Source organism: Loxodonta africana, chromosome 9 (genome assembly GCF_030014295.1).
Source record: "Loxodonta africana isolate mLoxAfr1 chromosome 9, mLoxAfr1.hap2, whole genome shotgun sequence".
NCBI lineage: Eukaryota > Metazoa > Chordata > Mammalia > Proboscidea > Elephantidae > Loxodonta > Loxodonta africana.
Window position 1 is genome coordinate 81,115,802 of NC_087350.1, and position 15,367 is coordinate 81,131,168.

General features: G+C 39.7%; 1 protein-coding gene across 5 annotated transcripts in view; it reads right to left on the bottom strand.

Moving 5' to 3' along the window:
- Positions 1–15,367, bottom strand: part of MELK (maternal embryonic leucine zipper kinase) — a 96,857-nt gene that overhangs the window by 67,330 nt on the left and 14,160 nt on the right. For all 5 annotated transcript variants that reach the window (XM_064291726.1, XM_064291729.1, XM_023545129.2 and 2 more), the window contains one exon: positions 9,528–9,626. In XM_064291726.1, coding sequence (XP_064147796.1) covers positions 9,528–9,626 — 99 coding nt within the window. The remainder of the gene's footprint in view (positions 1–9,527; positions 9,627–15,367) is intronic.

Below are 15,367 nucleotides of genomic sequence, written 5' to 3' on the forward strand. Positions count from 1 at the left end.
TTCCTATACATATGTATGGAACTTTATAGTTCGGGAAACATTTTTATGCACTGTTTTCAGTCTGTAAAACATTAGTATTTCCTTTTTCTCCCTCCCTGTGCTTAGTTTAAACGGCAAAATATATATATATATAAATATATATATATATATGTTTTCTTCATATAATACCATTCCTACACTGTTATTTCTAATTTGAATCAATAATTAAGATACCAGTAGGAGCCCTGCTAACCAGAAGGCAACTCTGTCCTCATCTAAAATCATTATTTCAGGGCTTCCATTTCTGACAGTATGGCCAACTAGATACCTGAACAGACCTCTCCTGCTAAAAATGTTGCACAAATCTTTCTTTTTTAAATCTTTTAAAATGTATCCATGAACTGAAAGAAAACAAGAAATATTAAAGCCAAAACTTTAAATGAAGGTTAGCACAGTACTAAAGCTGGCTTTGGTTTTTAAGGTATTTGTTAAACTTGCCAAATCTAAGCTTTGATTTTCATAGCCTCACTTGTCTCAGAGATCCCAGGAGCCAAAGCCCACAATCCATCTCCAGTAAAGCATCTACTAGGAAACTCACATCATAAAACTGGGGCCCCAAAGCGCTATATGCTCTAAGTATAAGGATGATATAGAAATAAGCCCATATACCCCCCACCACTTTATTATTTCTCACAGTTTGTGGGTTGACTGGGCTCAGCTGGTGCTTCTTCTGCTACTCGGAGTCTCTCATGCACTAGAAGCCAAATGATGGCTGCGGCTGCAGTCGTTTGGAGGTTCAACTGGGACACTCTGACAGCTGAGTCTTTCTCCTTCTCCAGTGAGTCTCAAAGCCTCTCCCAGTAGTCTCTCCAACCAGAGAGCCAGACTTTGTAGCTTAGGGTTCCAAAGAATACCAAAGCAAAATTGAAAGCTGCTAAGCCTTTTTAAAGCTGAGGACTGAACCAGCTCACTCTCAGTCCAAATTCAGGGTGGGCAGGGACCGCACAATGGTGTTAATACGAAGAGGCATGCGTCAATGGAGGTCCATCTTTGGACACTAGTTACCATAACGGATGATTCAAAAAACCTCAAGCCAACGATTTAGTTAGTGCCCCAAGGCACCTAATAATATAGACTAACCTCCAGTAAGACTAGCAAAAAAAAAATTAACACTTCAAAATATGTTTCTTATATCCCAGTTAACCTGCACCCAATTTCAGAACTGTCATTTTTTCCTTCAAATTACCCACTGAAAAGCTGCAACTTACTGTCTGACCAAGTTTGTTTCATGTCCATATGAATCCTACTTAACAAGTAATCCACACAACCATCTAAAAAGGACAAGTGAAACAATAAAAACAAAAAAATATGCAACGAGACTAAAGGGGCACACCAGTCCAGGGGCGAGGACTGGAAGGCAAGAGGAGACAGGAAAGCTGGTATCACGGAACCCAAGGCCGAGAAGGGGAGAATGCTGACATTGTCATGGGGTTGGTAACCAGTGTTACAAAACAATATGTGTACTATTGTTTAATGAGAAGCTAGTTTTTTGTGAAAACCTTCATCTAAAGCACAATAAAAAAAAAAATTTTTTTTTAAATCCGCATTAGGTGAAAAAGCTATGGATGAAGATAGTTCCCTAGGGAAACACTATTTGTTCTAGTGGGTAATTTCAGAGTTTTGTTGGCCTGGATGCAGTGGGAAGTTATGAGGCCAAAACCACCAAAGAGCCTTTGTGCCTAAATCTATCTTCCCTAAGAGGTCGAGGAAATCATGAAAATACTTTGATGCCTTCTGATAGTTTTACATCATTTTGCTATTCAGTTTAACACTAACCTTAGCACTTTCCACAAGAGAAAACCATATTTTCACATCTACAGATCTTGCAAATGATTACAGGAAATTTGGTGTACAATAGATTTTTTGTTTATATTTGTTTATATTAATTTCTTGAATAAAACCTTCCAACGGTTCAAAATTTAAGAGATACAAAAGAGCACACAGTGAAAAGTCTCTTCCATCCCTCTCCCCTAGTTTCTCTCCACAGAAGGAATAGCAGTTACCAACTTCTTGCATCTCCATCCATATAAGCAAATAATAGAAAGGAATCAATTATCAGCTAAGCTGCAACAGACTACTAGCTATTCATAAATCCATGGGAATGTGCACCATGCTGCTTACTTACTCAAGAGTCAGAATTGGTAGAAATGATTGCTTGACAGATAAACTAGTATCATCCAATAGGATAAGACAGAGATAAGTCTGCCCCTCTACTGTTTAACTTGCCCCTAATGCCTGGGTATTACTTGGATAAGCCGTGTGCATGCCCTGCCCTCCTGCGAAATATTCTACTTAAATGTGGATTACATCATCTTAACGTCACAAATCAAGCTTATAGCCCTGTGAATCATGACTCTGAAGAAGAGATATAATTATTCTAAAATCAAAGTTTATAATTAGTAAATCCATATGGTATCTCATTTTGTTTTACTAAGTATATACCCAAGGAAGTATATGAAATCTAAACTGCTCAAAGCCAGACATCTTTATTGAGACTTCTATACAGTCAAGGTGCATATTCAAAATTTTTTCTGGATAAAGTGGTTATAATCATCTTGTATGGCATAATGTCTTATTAAAAAAAATAACACCTTATTACAGTCCCCAAATTTGACCCTATAGTTTGTGAATTGGCACTGGCACCCTTACTACTTCCTATATAACCTACAGTATGAGGTACCCTTAAGCAAGAATGGAAGTACCACAAAGCAGAGTAGTTGACATTGGTGCCATCTTTCACCACTCTCCGTGTATTGTAAAGCACTGTGTTTTACGTGAGCTCAGTTAAATGGATTTACAGATTATAGTATCCAGTTTAACTAAATCCTCACGAAATAGCTAATAGGCTTAAAAAGATTCTTACAAAGAAGCCATGGATTAAAGATAAGACTATTAACAGAAGCACAAGCAAACAACAATAACAGAGCTGACGCCTCTAGCCTTAGTGTAAGCCCTTCAACCAAAACACAAGGTCCAAAAAAAAAAAAACTAATTGGATCTAACAATTTGTCCACTAAACTTGAAATTATCAAGAAAACTATTTGAAAGAAAAACTAACATATGCTGTTGTTAACAATAAACCACAAATCTAAGTATATATGGATATGATGCTATCAAAATTAGATCTTTAAAATCGAAAATATGAAAATAAATCTCTTTAATTTTTTTATCAGTGTTTAAAATCAAGAATCTATACCAAAGCAAAATCCAAGTGAATCAAATATTTAAACATAAAAAAATGAAACCATAAAAATACTAGAAGAAAACATGGAAAGTTTCAAAAACAGTTATCAGAGTAGGAAAGTCTTTCCAAATATGATAACAAAAGTTTGATAAATTTCACTAAATGTAAAAGTCATGCATAGAAAAAATAAAAAACAATATAATGATAAAAAAGGGTGACACTCTGAATTGATTGATGGGGTAGGGAGAAATAGGCATTTTCATGCTATTGCTAATAGCTGTATAAACTCATTAGAACTGACAAAACTTCCCTGGGAAACAATTTGGCAATATCCATCAAATTTACAAATTCACATACCCTTTAACCCAGCAACTCTTCTTCTAGGTATTTTCTTACAGATATATTCACAATGTGTAAATTGACCACTTGGAAATATTTAAATGTCTATTAACAGGGGACTGGTTAAACAAATTATGGTACATGCACACACTGGAATTCCATGCAGCCATTAAAAAGAATGAAAAGGCTCTGAGAAATGTATGAAGTGGTATGTATGATTTCCAAGACATACACTGGGAAGATTACAGGACGTAGAATAGTGTTTATGGTAGGCTACCGTCTGTGTAAGGAGACCTGGTGAAACAATGGTAAAGTGTTAGGCTGCTAATCGAAAAGCTGGTGGTTCAAATCACCACCTGCTCTGCAGGACAAAGATGTGACAGTCTGCTTCCATCAAGATTTACAGCCTTGGAAACCCTGTGGGGCAGTTCTACTCTGTCCTGTATGGTTACTATGAGTCAGAAACAACTCGATGGCACACAACAACCATCTGTGTTCAAAAAAAAAAAAAAAAGACAGAAAGGAGTGGCACAGAGAAATAAAGTATATAAATACGGTTTCTTAAATGTGCATCCACCGCTTGTCTGTCAATTTGTCATGTGGTAGTGGCTTGCATGTTGCTGTGACGCTGGAAGCTATACCACCGATATTTCAAATACCAGGAGGTGGACAGATTTCAGCAGAGCTTCCTAGACTAAGACACATGGGGAAGAAGACCCTGGCAATCTACTTCAAAAAAATTAGCCAGTGAAAACTTTACAGAGAGCCAAAAGAACATTGTCTGACACAGTGCTGGAAGATAAGCCCCTCAGATAGGAAGGCACTCAGAATAGGATTGGGGAAGAGCTGCCTCCTCAAAGCAGAGTCAACCTTAATGACGTGGATGCAGTAAAGCTTACGGAACCTTCATTTGCTGATGTAGCATGACTCTAAATGAGAAGAAACAGCTGCAAACATCCATTAATAATCAGAGCATGGAATGTATGAAGTATGAATCAAGGAAAATTGGAAGTTGTCAAAAATGAAGTGGAACGCTTGAAGATCGATATCCTAGGCATTGATGAGCTGAAATCAACTTGTACTGGCCGTTTTGAATTGGACAATCATACGGTCTATCATGCCAGGAATGAAAAATTGAAGAGGAACAGCACCACATTCATCATCAAAAAGAACATTTCAAGATCTACCCTGAAGTACAATGCTGAGAAAGGATAATATCCACATGCCTACAAGGAAGACCAGGTAATGTAACCATTATTCAAATTTACGTACCAACCATTAATGCCAAAGACAAAGAATTGAAGATTTTTATCAACTTCTGCTGGCTGAAACTGATTAAACACGCAATTAAGATGCCCTGATAATTACTGGTGATTAGAATGAGAAAGATGGAAACAAAGAAGAAGGATCAGTGGAAATGAAGGAAAATATGGCCTTGGTGACAGAAGTAACGCCAGAGATTGCATGACAGAATTTTGCAAACCAAAAATTCATTCACTGCAAATACTTTTTTTCAACAACATAAACGGCGACTATACATGTGGACCTCACCAGATGAAATACACAGATCAAATGGCTACACTCATGGAAAGAGAGGATGGAGAAGCTCAATATCATCAGTTAGAACAAGGTCAGGGTCGACTGTGGCACAGACCATCAATTGCTCATATGCAAGTTCAAGTTGAAGCTGGAGAAAATCAGAACAAGTCCACCAGGGCCAAAGTAAAACCTTAAGTATATCCCACTTGAATTTAGAGACCATCTCAAGAATAGATTTGACATACTGAACACTAATGACCAAAGACCAGGCTAGTTGTGTAAAGACATCTCACATGAAGAAAGCAAAAAAACTAAAAAACCAAACCCATTGCCAGCAAGTCAATTCCAACTCATAGCGACCCTATAAGACAGAGTAGAACTGCCACATAGAGTTTCCAAGGAGTGCCTGATGGACTCAAACTGCTGACCTTTTGGTTAGCAGCTAGTAGCACTTAACCACTACACCACCAGGGTTTCCTGAAGAAAGCAAGAGGTTATTAAAAAAGCAGGAAAGAAAGAAAAGACTAAAACGCACGTCAGAAGAGATTCTGAATCTTGCCCTTGAACACAGAGTAACTAAAGCAAAAGGAAGAAAAGATGAAGTAAAAGAGTTGAACAGAAGATTACAAAGGGTAGCTCAAGAAAACAAAGTATTATAATGAAATGTGCAAAGATCTAGAGTTACAAAATCAAAAGCGGAGGATGTGCTTGACATTTCTCAAGCTGAAAGAACTAAAGAAAACTTCAAGCCTCAATTTGCAATATTGAAGGAATCTATGGGCAAAATACTGAACAGAAAGCATCAAAAGAAGATGGAAGTACATAAAACCAATGTTCTATCCTTTGAAGGTCAGCGTAGCAGGGGCAGGGGTTTGGGGACCATGGTTTCAGGAGACATCTAAGTCAACTGGCAAAATAAAATCTATTAAGAAAACATTCTGCATCCCACTTTGAAGAGTGGCGTCTGGGGTCTTAAGCACTACCAAGCAGCCATCTAAGATGCATCAATTGGTCTCAACCCACCTGGATCAAAGGAGAATGAAGAATACCAAAGGCACAAGGTAATTACAAGCCCAAGAGACAGAAAGGGCCACATAAACCAGAGACTACATCAACCTGAGACCAGAAGAAGTAGATGGTGCCCGGCTACAACCGATGACTGCTCTGACAGAGAACCCCTGAGGGAGCAGGACAGCAGTGGGATGCAAACCCCTAAGTCTCATAAGAAGACCAGACTTAATGGTCTGACTGAGACTAAGAGGACCCCAGTGGTCATGGTCCCCAGACCTTCTGTTAGCCCAAGACAGGAACCATTCACACAGCCAACTCTCCAGACAGGGATTGGGCTGGACAATGGGATAGAAAATGATACTGGTGAGGAATGAGCTTCTTAGATCAAGTACACATATGAGACAATGCTGGCATCTCCTGTCTGGAGAGGAAATGAGAGGGCAGAGGGGGTCAGAGCCTGGCCGAATGGACACGAAAAGAGAGAGTGGAGGGAAGGAGTGTGCTGTCTCATTTGGGGGAGAGCAATTAGGAGTACATAGCAAGGTGTATATAAATTTTTGTATGAGAGACTGACTTGATTTGTAAACTTTCACTTAAAGCACAATAAAAAAAAATTAATTAATAAAAAAAAAAACAATGTTCTATATCCTACTTTGATGAGTAGTGTCTGGGGTCTTAAAAGCTTGCCAGCAGCCACCTAAGATACAACTACTAGTCTCTTCCCATATGGAGTAAAGGAGAGTGGAGAAAACCAAAGACTCAAAGAAGCAGTCTTTGAATGAATGGATGAACAAATGGTTGTCTTTTTGATACTGGACCATCTGAAGAGTGACCTGATGGAAGGGAGGAAGCAAGCATCTATCTGAGGGAAAACTGTTCCAGGGGAAAGAAAGAGCAAGTACAGATACCCTAAGGCAGGTGCGTGGTTGGCATGTTCAAGAAACAAGGAGATGGCAAAATGGACATGAAAAGAGAGAGTGGAGGGAGGGAGCGGGCTGTCTCATTAGGGGGACAGCAATTGGGAGTATGTAGCAAGGTGCATATAAGTTTTTGCATGAGAGGCTGACTTGATTTGTAAACTTTCACTTAAAGCACAATAAAAATTATAAAAAAAAAAAACAAGGAGAACAGTATGAGCAGAATGAAGAGGGTGAGCAGTAAACAATAAGGCAAGAGAGGTAATGGGAGATCACACAGGATAGGGCCTGTAGCCCACAAGGCGAACTCTGGCTTGTACTTGAGCGAGATGGAAAGGAAGCCACTGGAGTTTTGAATAAAGAAGTGATAAGACTGCTGAGCTTCTGTATTAACTTCATTTATTCCTCTGTTACAGTACAGCATTCCTCATCCTTTACCTTTTTAGTTAGCCTCGTACCCATTTCCAAGGGGCCCTGGTGGCATAGTGGTTAAGTGCTCGGCTATTAACAGAAAGGTCGGAGGTTCAAACCCACCAGCTGCTTTGCAGGAGAAAGACATGGCAGTCTGCTTCTGTAAAGACTTACAGCCTTGACATGACAAAGTATATTAAGAAAACATTCTGCATCTCACTTTGGTGAGTGGTGTCTGGGATCTTAAAAGCTAGCAAGCAGCCATCTAAGATGCATCAATTGGTCTCAACCCATCTGGGGCAAAGGAGAATGGAGAACACCAAAGACACCAGGAAAATATGAACCCAAGAGACAGAAAGGGCCACATAAGCCAAAGACTCCATCATCCTGAGACTGGAAGAACTAGATGGTGCCCGCCTACCACCAATGACTGCCCTGAGAGGGAACACAACAGATAAACACTGATGAAACAGGAGAAAAGTGAGATGCAGACCTCAAATTCTAGTAAAAAGACCAGACTTAACAGTCTGACTGAGACTGGAGGGACCCCAGAAGTCATGGTCCCCAGACTCTCTGTTAGCCCAAAACTAAAACCATTCCCAAAACCAACTCTTCAAAGATTAGACTGGCCTATAAGACATAAAATGATACTGGTGAGGAGTGTGCTTCTTAGCTCTAGTTGACCCATGAGACTATGTGGGGAGCTCCTGTCTGGAGGCGAGATGAGAAGGCAGAGGTGGACAGTAGTTGGTTGAATGGACAGTGGCAATACAGGGTGGAGAGGAGTGTTCTGTCACACTGTAGGGAGAGCAACTTGAGTCATATAACAATGTGTGTATAAGATTTTGTATGAGAAACTGACTTGAATTGTAAATTTTCACTTAAAGCACAATAAAAAAAAAAAGAAGAAAAAAAATTTACAGGCTTAAAAACCTTACGGGGCAGGTCTACTCTGTTCTATAGGGTCGCTATGAGTCGGAATTGACTTGATAGCAACAAGTTTGGTTTTTCTGGTAGCTGTTTCCAACAAGAAATCAGGCCATAGTGGACAATGATCAAGTTTCACAGATCTTTGTCTATGCCTTTCAGTACCTTATACACAGCAGACCTTTAGGAAATATTTGTTAAATAGAACTGAATTTAAGCAGCATTCGGAAAAGCTGGTCTGACTCTGATTTGCTACTGGACACAACATGGTGTCCTTTCTTCCTCTTTATGTACATTCTCTTGTTAGCTTGCTTTGAATATTAACTGTTCAAAAGAACTGTACTCTTTCTGATTATTATAATTTTTTATTTATTTTTAATTGACTATAATTCATATACCATAAAATTCACCCTTTAAAGGGCACAATCCAGTGGTTTTTGGTATATTCATAAAATTGCACAACTCACCACTAATTCCAGAACATGCTCATCACCACCAAAAAGAAATGCAGTACCCGTTAGCAGTTACTCCCTGCTTCTCCCTTTCCCCAGCTCCTGTCAGCCATTAACCTACTTTCTGTCTCTAACATACATGGCTTTAAAAAAGCTTATGGAACTCTTATCTGTGATTTAAGTACACCTTAAAGCCAATTTTTTCCCTTCAAAAGTAACAAGATTTTTCTTATTTTAATATAACTCAATAGGAAAATGTGATTTAACACAGGAACTTGCTAAGGTATCATTTCAAGATACAAAACAAAAACTCTTTCCCAGGAAATCATCCTATACATTTACTTTCCTCAATTTTGGGGCAACCTAAAGTACTGAACATTTTTTATATATTTGCTTCTGTTTTGCTAAACTTTTTTTGAAGAAGTATAATATACATATAGAAAAGTACACATATCACAAAGGTACAGCTTGGTAGGTTTTAAAAACCAAATACACAAATGTATCCAGTCCTAGATCAAGAAACAGAACAGAAGCCCACACGCCCTTCACCTTCAATCACTACCCCCGCTCCTTCCGGCCCAAAAGGAAACCAGTACCTTGAATTCTAACAGCATACTTTTCCCTGTTTTTGTACTTTCATGCAAGGAAGCATACCGTATGACGTCTAGAAAACTTTTACATTCAAATTCTATGCCTTATAATACTCACCATAATCTTCTTATACAAAGCCATGACATTATCATCATCAAATGGTAGAAATCCACACATAAGTACATACAAGAGTATGCCCATGCTCCAAACATCTGCCTGAGGGGGAGAAAAAAAATCATACAAAAAAATCTTTAGAACATATTTCAGAATGGCAGGGTACTTAATAGAATCACAGAATCTTCACAGAGCTGGAAAAGAACTCAGACATCATCTGACGCAACCGACTCATACTAGACAGGAAGTCTGAAGCCCAGAAAGGAAGGCTTGTCCAAAGTCACTTAGTCAACGGCAGGGCCACCCAGGTAGGTCTCCTGACTCCTAGCAGTGTACTCTTCTCTAACTCTGTACTGTTTAACAGGAAATAATTTCCAGTTGGTTGGGTTGGACTGGGGGTGATAAGGACATGAGGCCAGGTCTCTGATTCTGCAAGACAATTTTACAGCACTACTGAGGGTTTTTTTTTTTTACTGAGGGTTTAGGTTACATGTGAGGATTATGTAAACAGGCATGTGAATGTCAAAATAAGTCTTAAAATTTACCACTGATAACCTGTAAATATAACTAAGCTGTACTGTAAGATCCTCTCTATGTAGAGAAACCTTAATAAAGTTCAATGATTGACTTTTCAAATATAGGGGTTAGAAATTAGCCTGCCAGCACAAATAACCCTATAAATCTCAAAATCCCAGAAAGGAGCTTAACCTTTATGTAGGCTATCCATGAGTCCCATGAGTCCTAAGCAGTAACTATTTATTCAAGCAGTATTTGGCTTTAGTCAATAATGACATCACCGTTAGCTAAGGAAAAGACACAGCTCCTGACCCACTTCTGAGCCTTAGGAAAATCTTAAGAGGTTAGAAGGGCAGTGTTGGAACAAAAAAAAAAAGGAAAGAGCTAAAATAGCTTGAACAACATCACACATTTATTGTTGTTGTTGTTAGGTGCTGTTGAGCCTGTTCCGACTCATAGTGACCCTATGCACAACAGAACGAAACACTGCCCGGTCCCGAGCCATCCTTACAATCATTGTTATGCTTGAGCTCACTGATGCAGCCACTGTGTCAATCCACCTCGCTGAGGGTCTTCCTCTTTTCCGCTGACCCTGTACTCTGCCAAGCATGATGTCCTTCTCCAGGGACAGATCCCTCCTGACAACATTTCCAAAGTATGTAAGATGCAGTCTTGCCATCCTTGCTTCTAAGGAGCGTTCTGGCCGCACTTCCTCCAAGACAGATTTGTTCGTTCTTTTGGCAGTCCATGGTATATTCAATATTCTTTGCCAACACCACAATTCAAAGGCGTCAACTCTTCTTCGGTCTTATTTATTGTCCAGCTTTCACATGCATATGACGTGACTGAAAATACCATGGCTTGGGTCAGGCACACCTTATTCTTCAGGGTGACATCTTTGCTCTTCAACACTTTGAAGAGGGCCTTTGCAGCAGATTTACCCAATGCAATGCGTCTTTTGATTTCCTGACTGCTGCTTCCATGGCTGTTGATTGTGGATCCAAGTAAAATGAAATTCTTGACAACTTCAATCTTTTCTCCGTTTATCATGATCTTGCTCATTGGTCCAGTTGTGAGGATTTTTGTTTTCTTTGTGTTGAGGTGTAATCCATACTGAAGGCTGTGGTCTTTGATCTTCATTAGTAAGTGCTTCAAGTCCTCTTCACTTTCAGCAAGCAAGGTTGTGTCATCTGCATAATGCAGCTTGTTAACGAGTCTTCCTCCAATCCTGATGCCCCCTTCTTCTTCATATAGTCCAGCTTTTCGGATTATTTGTTCAGCATACAGATTAAATAGGTATGGTGAAAGAATACAACCCTGACGCACACCTTTCCTGACTTTAAACCAATCAGTGTCCCCTTGTTCTGTCCGAACAACTGCCTCTTCATCTATGCAAAGGTTCCTCAAGAGCAGAAATAAGTGTTCTGGAATTCCCAGTCTTCGCAGTGTTATCCATAGTTTGTTATGATCCACACAGTCAAATGCCTTTGCATAGTCGATAAACACAGGTAAACATTCTTCTGGTATTCTCTGCTTTCAGCCAGGATCCATCTGATATCAGCAATGATATCTCTGGTTCCACGTCCTCTTCTGAAACCAGCCTGAATTTCTGGCAGTTCCCTATCGATATACTGCTGCAGCCATTTTTGAATGATCTGCAGCAAAATTTTGCTTGTGTGTGATATTAACGATATCGTTCTATAATTTACACATCCGGTTGGGTCACCTTTCTTGGGAATAGGCATAAATATGGATCTCTTCCAATCAGTTGGCCAGGAAGCTGTCTTCCATATTTCTTGGCATAGACGAGTGAGCATTTCCAGTGCTGCATCTGTTTGTTGAAAAATCTCAATTGATATTCCATCAATTCCTGGAACCTTGTTTTTCGCCAATGCCTTCAGAGCAGCTTGGACTTCTTCCTTCAGTACCATCGGTTCCTGATCATATGCCACCTCTTGAAATGGTTGAATATCGACTAATTCTTTTTGGTATAATGACTCTGTGTATTCCTTCCATCTTCTTTTGATGCTTCCTGCATCGTTTAATATTTTCCCCATGGAATCCTTCACTATTCCAACTCGAGGCTTGAATTTTTTCTTCAGTTCTTTCAGCTTGAGAAACACCGAGTGTGTTCTTCCCTTTTGGTTTTCTATCTCCAGCTCTTTATAACGTGTCATTATAATACTTCACTTTGTCTTCTCGAGAGGCCCTTTGAAATCTTCTATTCAGTTCTTTTACTTCATCAATTCTTCCTTTTGCTTTAGCTGCTCGACACTCCAGAGCAAGTTTCAGAGTCTCCTCTGACATCCATCTTGGTCTTTTCTTTCTTTCCTGTCTTTTCAGTGACCTCTTGCTTTCTTCATAGATGATGTCCTTGATGTCATTCCACAACTCGTCTGGTCTTCGGTCACTAGTGCTCAATGCATCAAATCTGTTCTTCAGATGGTCTCTAAATTCAGGTGGGATATACTCAAGGTCATATTTTGACTCTCGTGGACTTGTTCTGATTTTCTTCAGTTTCAGCTTGAACTTGCATATGAGCAATTGATGGTCTGTTCCACAGTCAGCCCCTGGCCTTGTTCTGACTGATGATATTGAGCTTTTCCATCGTCTCTTTCCACAGATGTAGTCAATTTGATTTCTGTGTGTTCTATCTGGCGAGGTCCATGTGTATAGTCGCCGTTTATGTTGGTGAAAGAAGGTATTTGCAATGAAGTCGTGGGTCTTGCAAAATTCTATCATTCGATCTCCGGCATTGTTTCTATCACCAAGGCCGTATTTTCCAACTACTGATCCTTCTTCTTTGTTTCTAACTTTTGCATTCCAATCGCCAGTAATTATCAATGCATCTTGATTGCATGTTCGATCAATTTCAGACTGCAGCAGCTGATAAAAAACTTTCTATTTCTTCATCTTTGGCCCTAGTGGCTGGTGCGCAAATTTGAATAATAGTCATATTAACTGGTCTTCCTTGTAGGCGTATGGATATTATCCTATCACATGTCTGTCAGTTTGCCATACTGTGGGGACTAGTGCGTTGCTGTGATGCTGGAAGCTATGCCACCAGTATTCAGATACCAGCAGGGTCATCCATGGATGACAGGTTTCAGCTGAGCTTCCAGACTAAGACAGACTAGGAAGAAGGACCCGGCAGTCTACTGCTGAAAAGCATTAGCCAGTGAAAACCTTATGAATAGCAGCGGAACATTGTCTGATACAGTGCTGGAAGACAAGCCCCCCAGGTTGGAAGGCACTCAAAAGATGACTGGAGAAGAGCTGCCTCCTCAAAGTAGAGTCAACCTTAATGACATGGATGGAATAAAGCTTTTGGGACCTTCATTTGCTGGTGTGGCACAACTCAAAATGAGGAGAAACACCTGCAAACATCCGTTAATAATCGGAACCTGGAATGTAAGAAGTATGAATCTAGGAAAATTGGAAATCATCAAAAATGAAATGGAACACTTAAACATCAATATCCTAGGCATTAGTGAGCTGAAATGGACTGGTGTTGGCCATTTTGAATCAGACAATCATATAGTCTACTATGCTGGGAATGACAACTTGAAGAGGAATGGTGTTGCATTCATCGTCAAAAAGAACGTTTCAAGATCTATCCTGAAGCACAACGCTGTCAGTGATAGGATAATATCCATACGCCTACAAGGAAGACCAGTTAATACAACTATTATTGAAATTTACACACCAACCACTAGGGCCAGAGATGACCACACATTTAGGCAGTATCTATACTGTTGCCATCGAGTCAATTCCAAATCGTAACGACCTTACAGGACAGAGCAGAACTGCCCCTGTAGAGTTTCCAAGCCTCACATCTGTCTTAGTCATCTAGAGCTGCTGTAACAGAAATACCATAAATGGATGGCTTTAAGAAAAAGAAACTTATTCTCTCCCAGTCTAGTAGGCTCGAAGTCCAAATTCAGGGAATCGGCTCCAGTGAAAGGCTTTCTCTCTGTCAGCTCTAGGGGAGGGCCCTTGTCATCAACCTTCCCGTGGTCTAGTAGCTTCACTGAGCAAGAACCTCAGGTCCAAAGGATGCACTCTGCTCGGCAGTGCTTTCTTGGTGGTATAAGGTCCCCCCAATTCCCTCTGCTCACCTCCTTTTCCTTTTATCTCTTATAAGATAAAAAGTGGCAGCAGGGAAACTCCCTTTACATTGGATCAGTAATGTGACCTTAGTAAGGGTGTTAAAATTCTACCTTAATCCTCTTTAACATAATCCAATCTTATCTCATTAACCACAGGCAGAGATTAGGATTTATAACATATAGGAAAATTACAATCACAAAACGGAGGACAATAACACAATACTGGGGATCATGGCCCAGCCAAATTGATACACATATTTTGGGGGGACACAATTCAATCCATGACAACATCAAACTATTAGGGATCTAGTATAATGTCTCAAGTGAACAATTTGCTTTCAAGCAAACACCTGATTTTTCTTCCAAGTTGCAAGAAGTGGGAAATTAACCATTTATGCCTCAAATGCTCAATCTATAAATAAAGCCATGATGGCACATCACATATGTGATAAATTCAAGGCAAAGAGTTTGCACAGGAAGGAGCAAGCTAACATACCCTAGTCAAATACCACAATAAGCAGTCAATCGAGAGATTATGTCTGGGGTTAAAACTAAAAGATAGAGAAAATGACAGTAACATCCCCACAGAAATCTATCAAAACCTATTGGAGAGAAGAAAGAAAAAGTATTCTTCAGCTAATTTACCAAAGCAACTTCACGTAAAACACTATTTTCAACTGGGCTGAGAATAAATTAATCAAGTAAAATCATAAACCAAAGCAAATTTAAGTAAATCAATTGTCAAATAAGAACAAATCGGCAGTGGGGGGGGGGGGTGGGCAGGACTTGAAACTATCTCAGAAATTACTGAAGGAATCAGACTTGTTTCCCATGGAACATGTCCTTAAAGCCTGGCCGGGACTAGGAGCATCAGAATTACCCAGTGTGCTGATTTTTAAATGAAGAGTGTTTAAGTTTTGTTTTAGAAAATAAAACCAAAAGCTCTGAGGGTTCAGCCCTGAGCTCTACATCTTTTAACAAGTGTCCCCACAGATGATCCTTCAGTACAGTGTCCTAGAAGGGTGGAGAGTCAAACTAAAATAGACAAGAAAACAACTTAAGATCCTACAAGAAAAATCAGGATACACTCAAACCAGCAGGGCCACCTCACCAGCCCTCTAAGAATCTTTTGAGCCTTGGACATATGATTATCACTCTTTCTGGGAGGCTGAATGGAATAGTATAAAGAGTTCAGGTGTGAGGCAAAGCCTCAGTCCA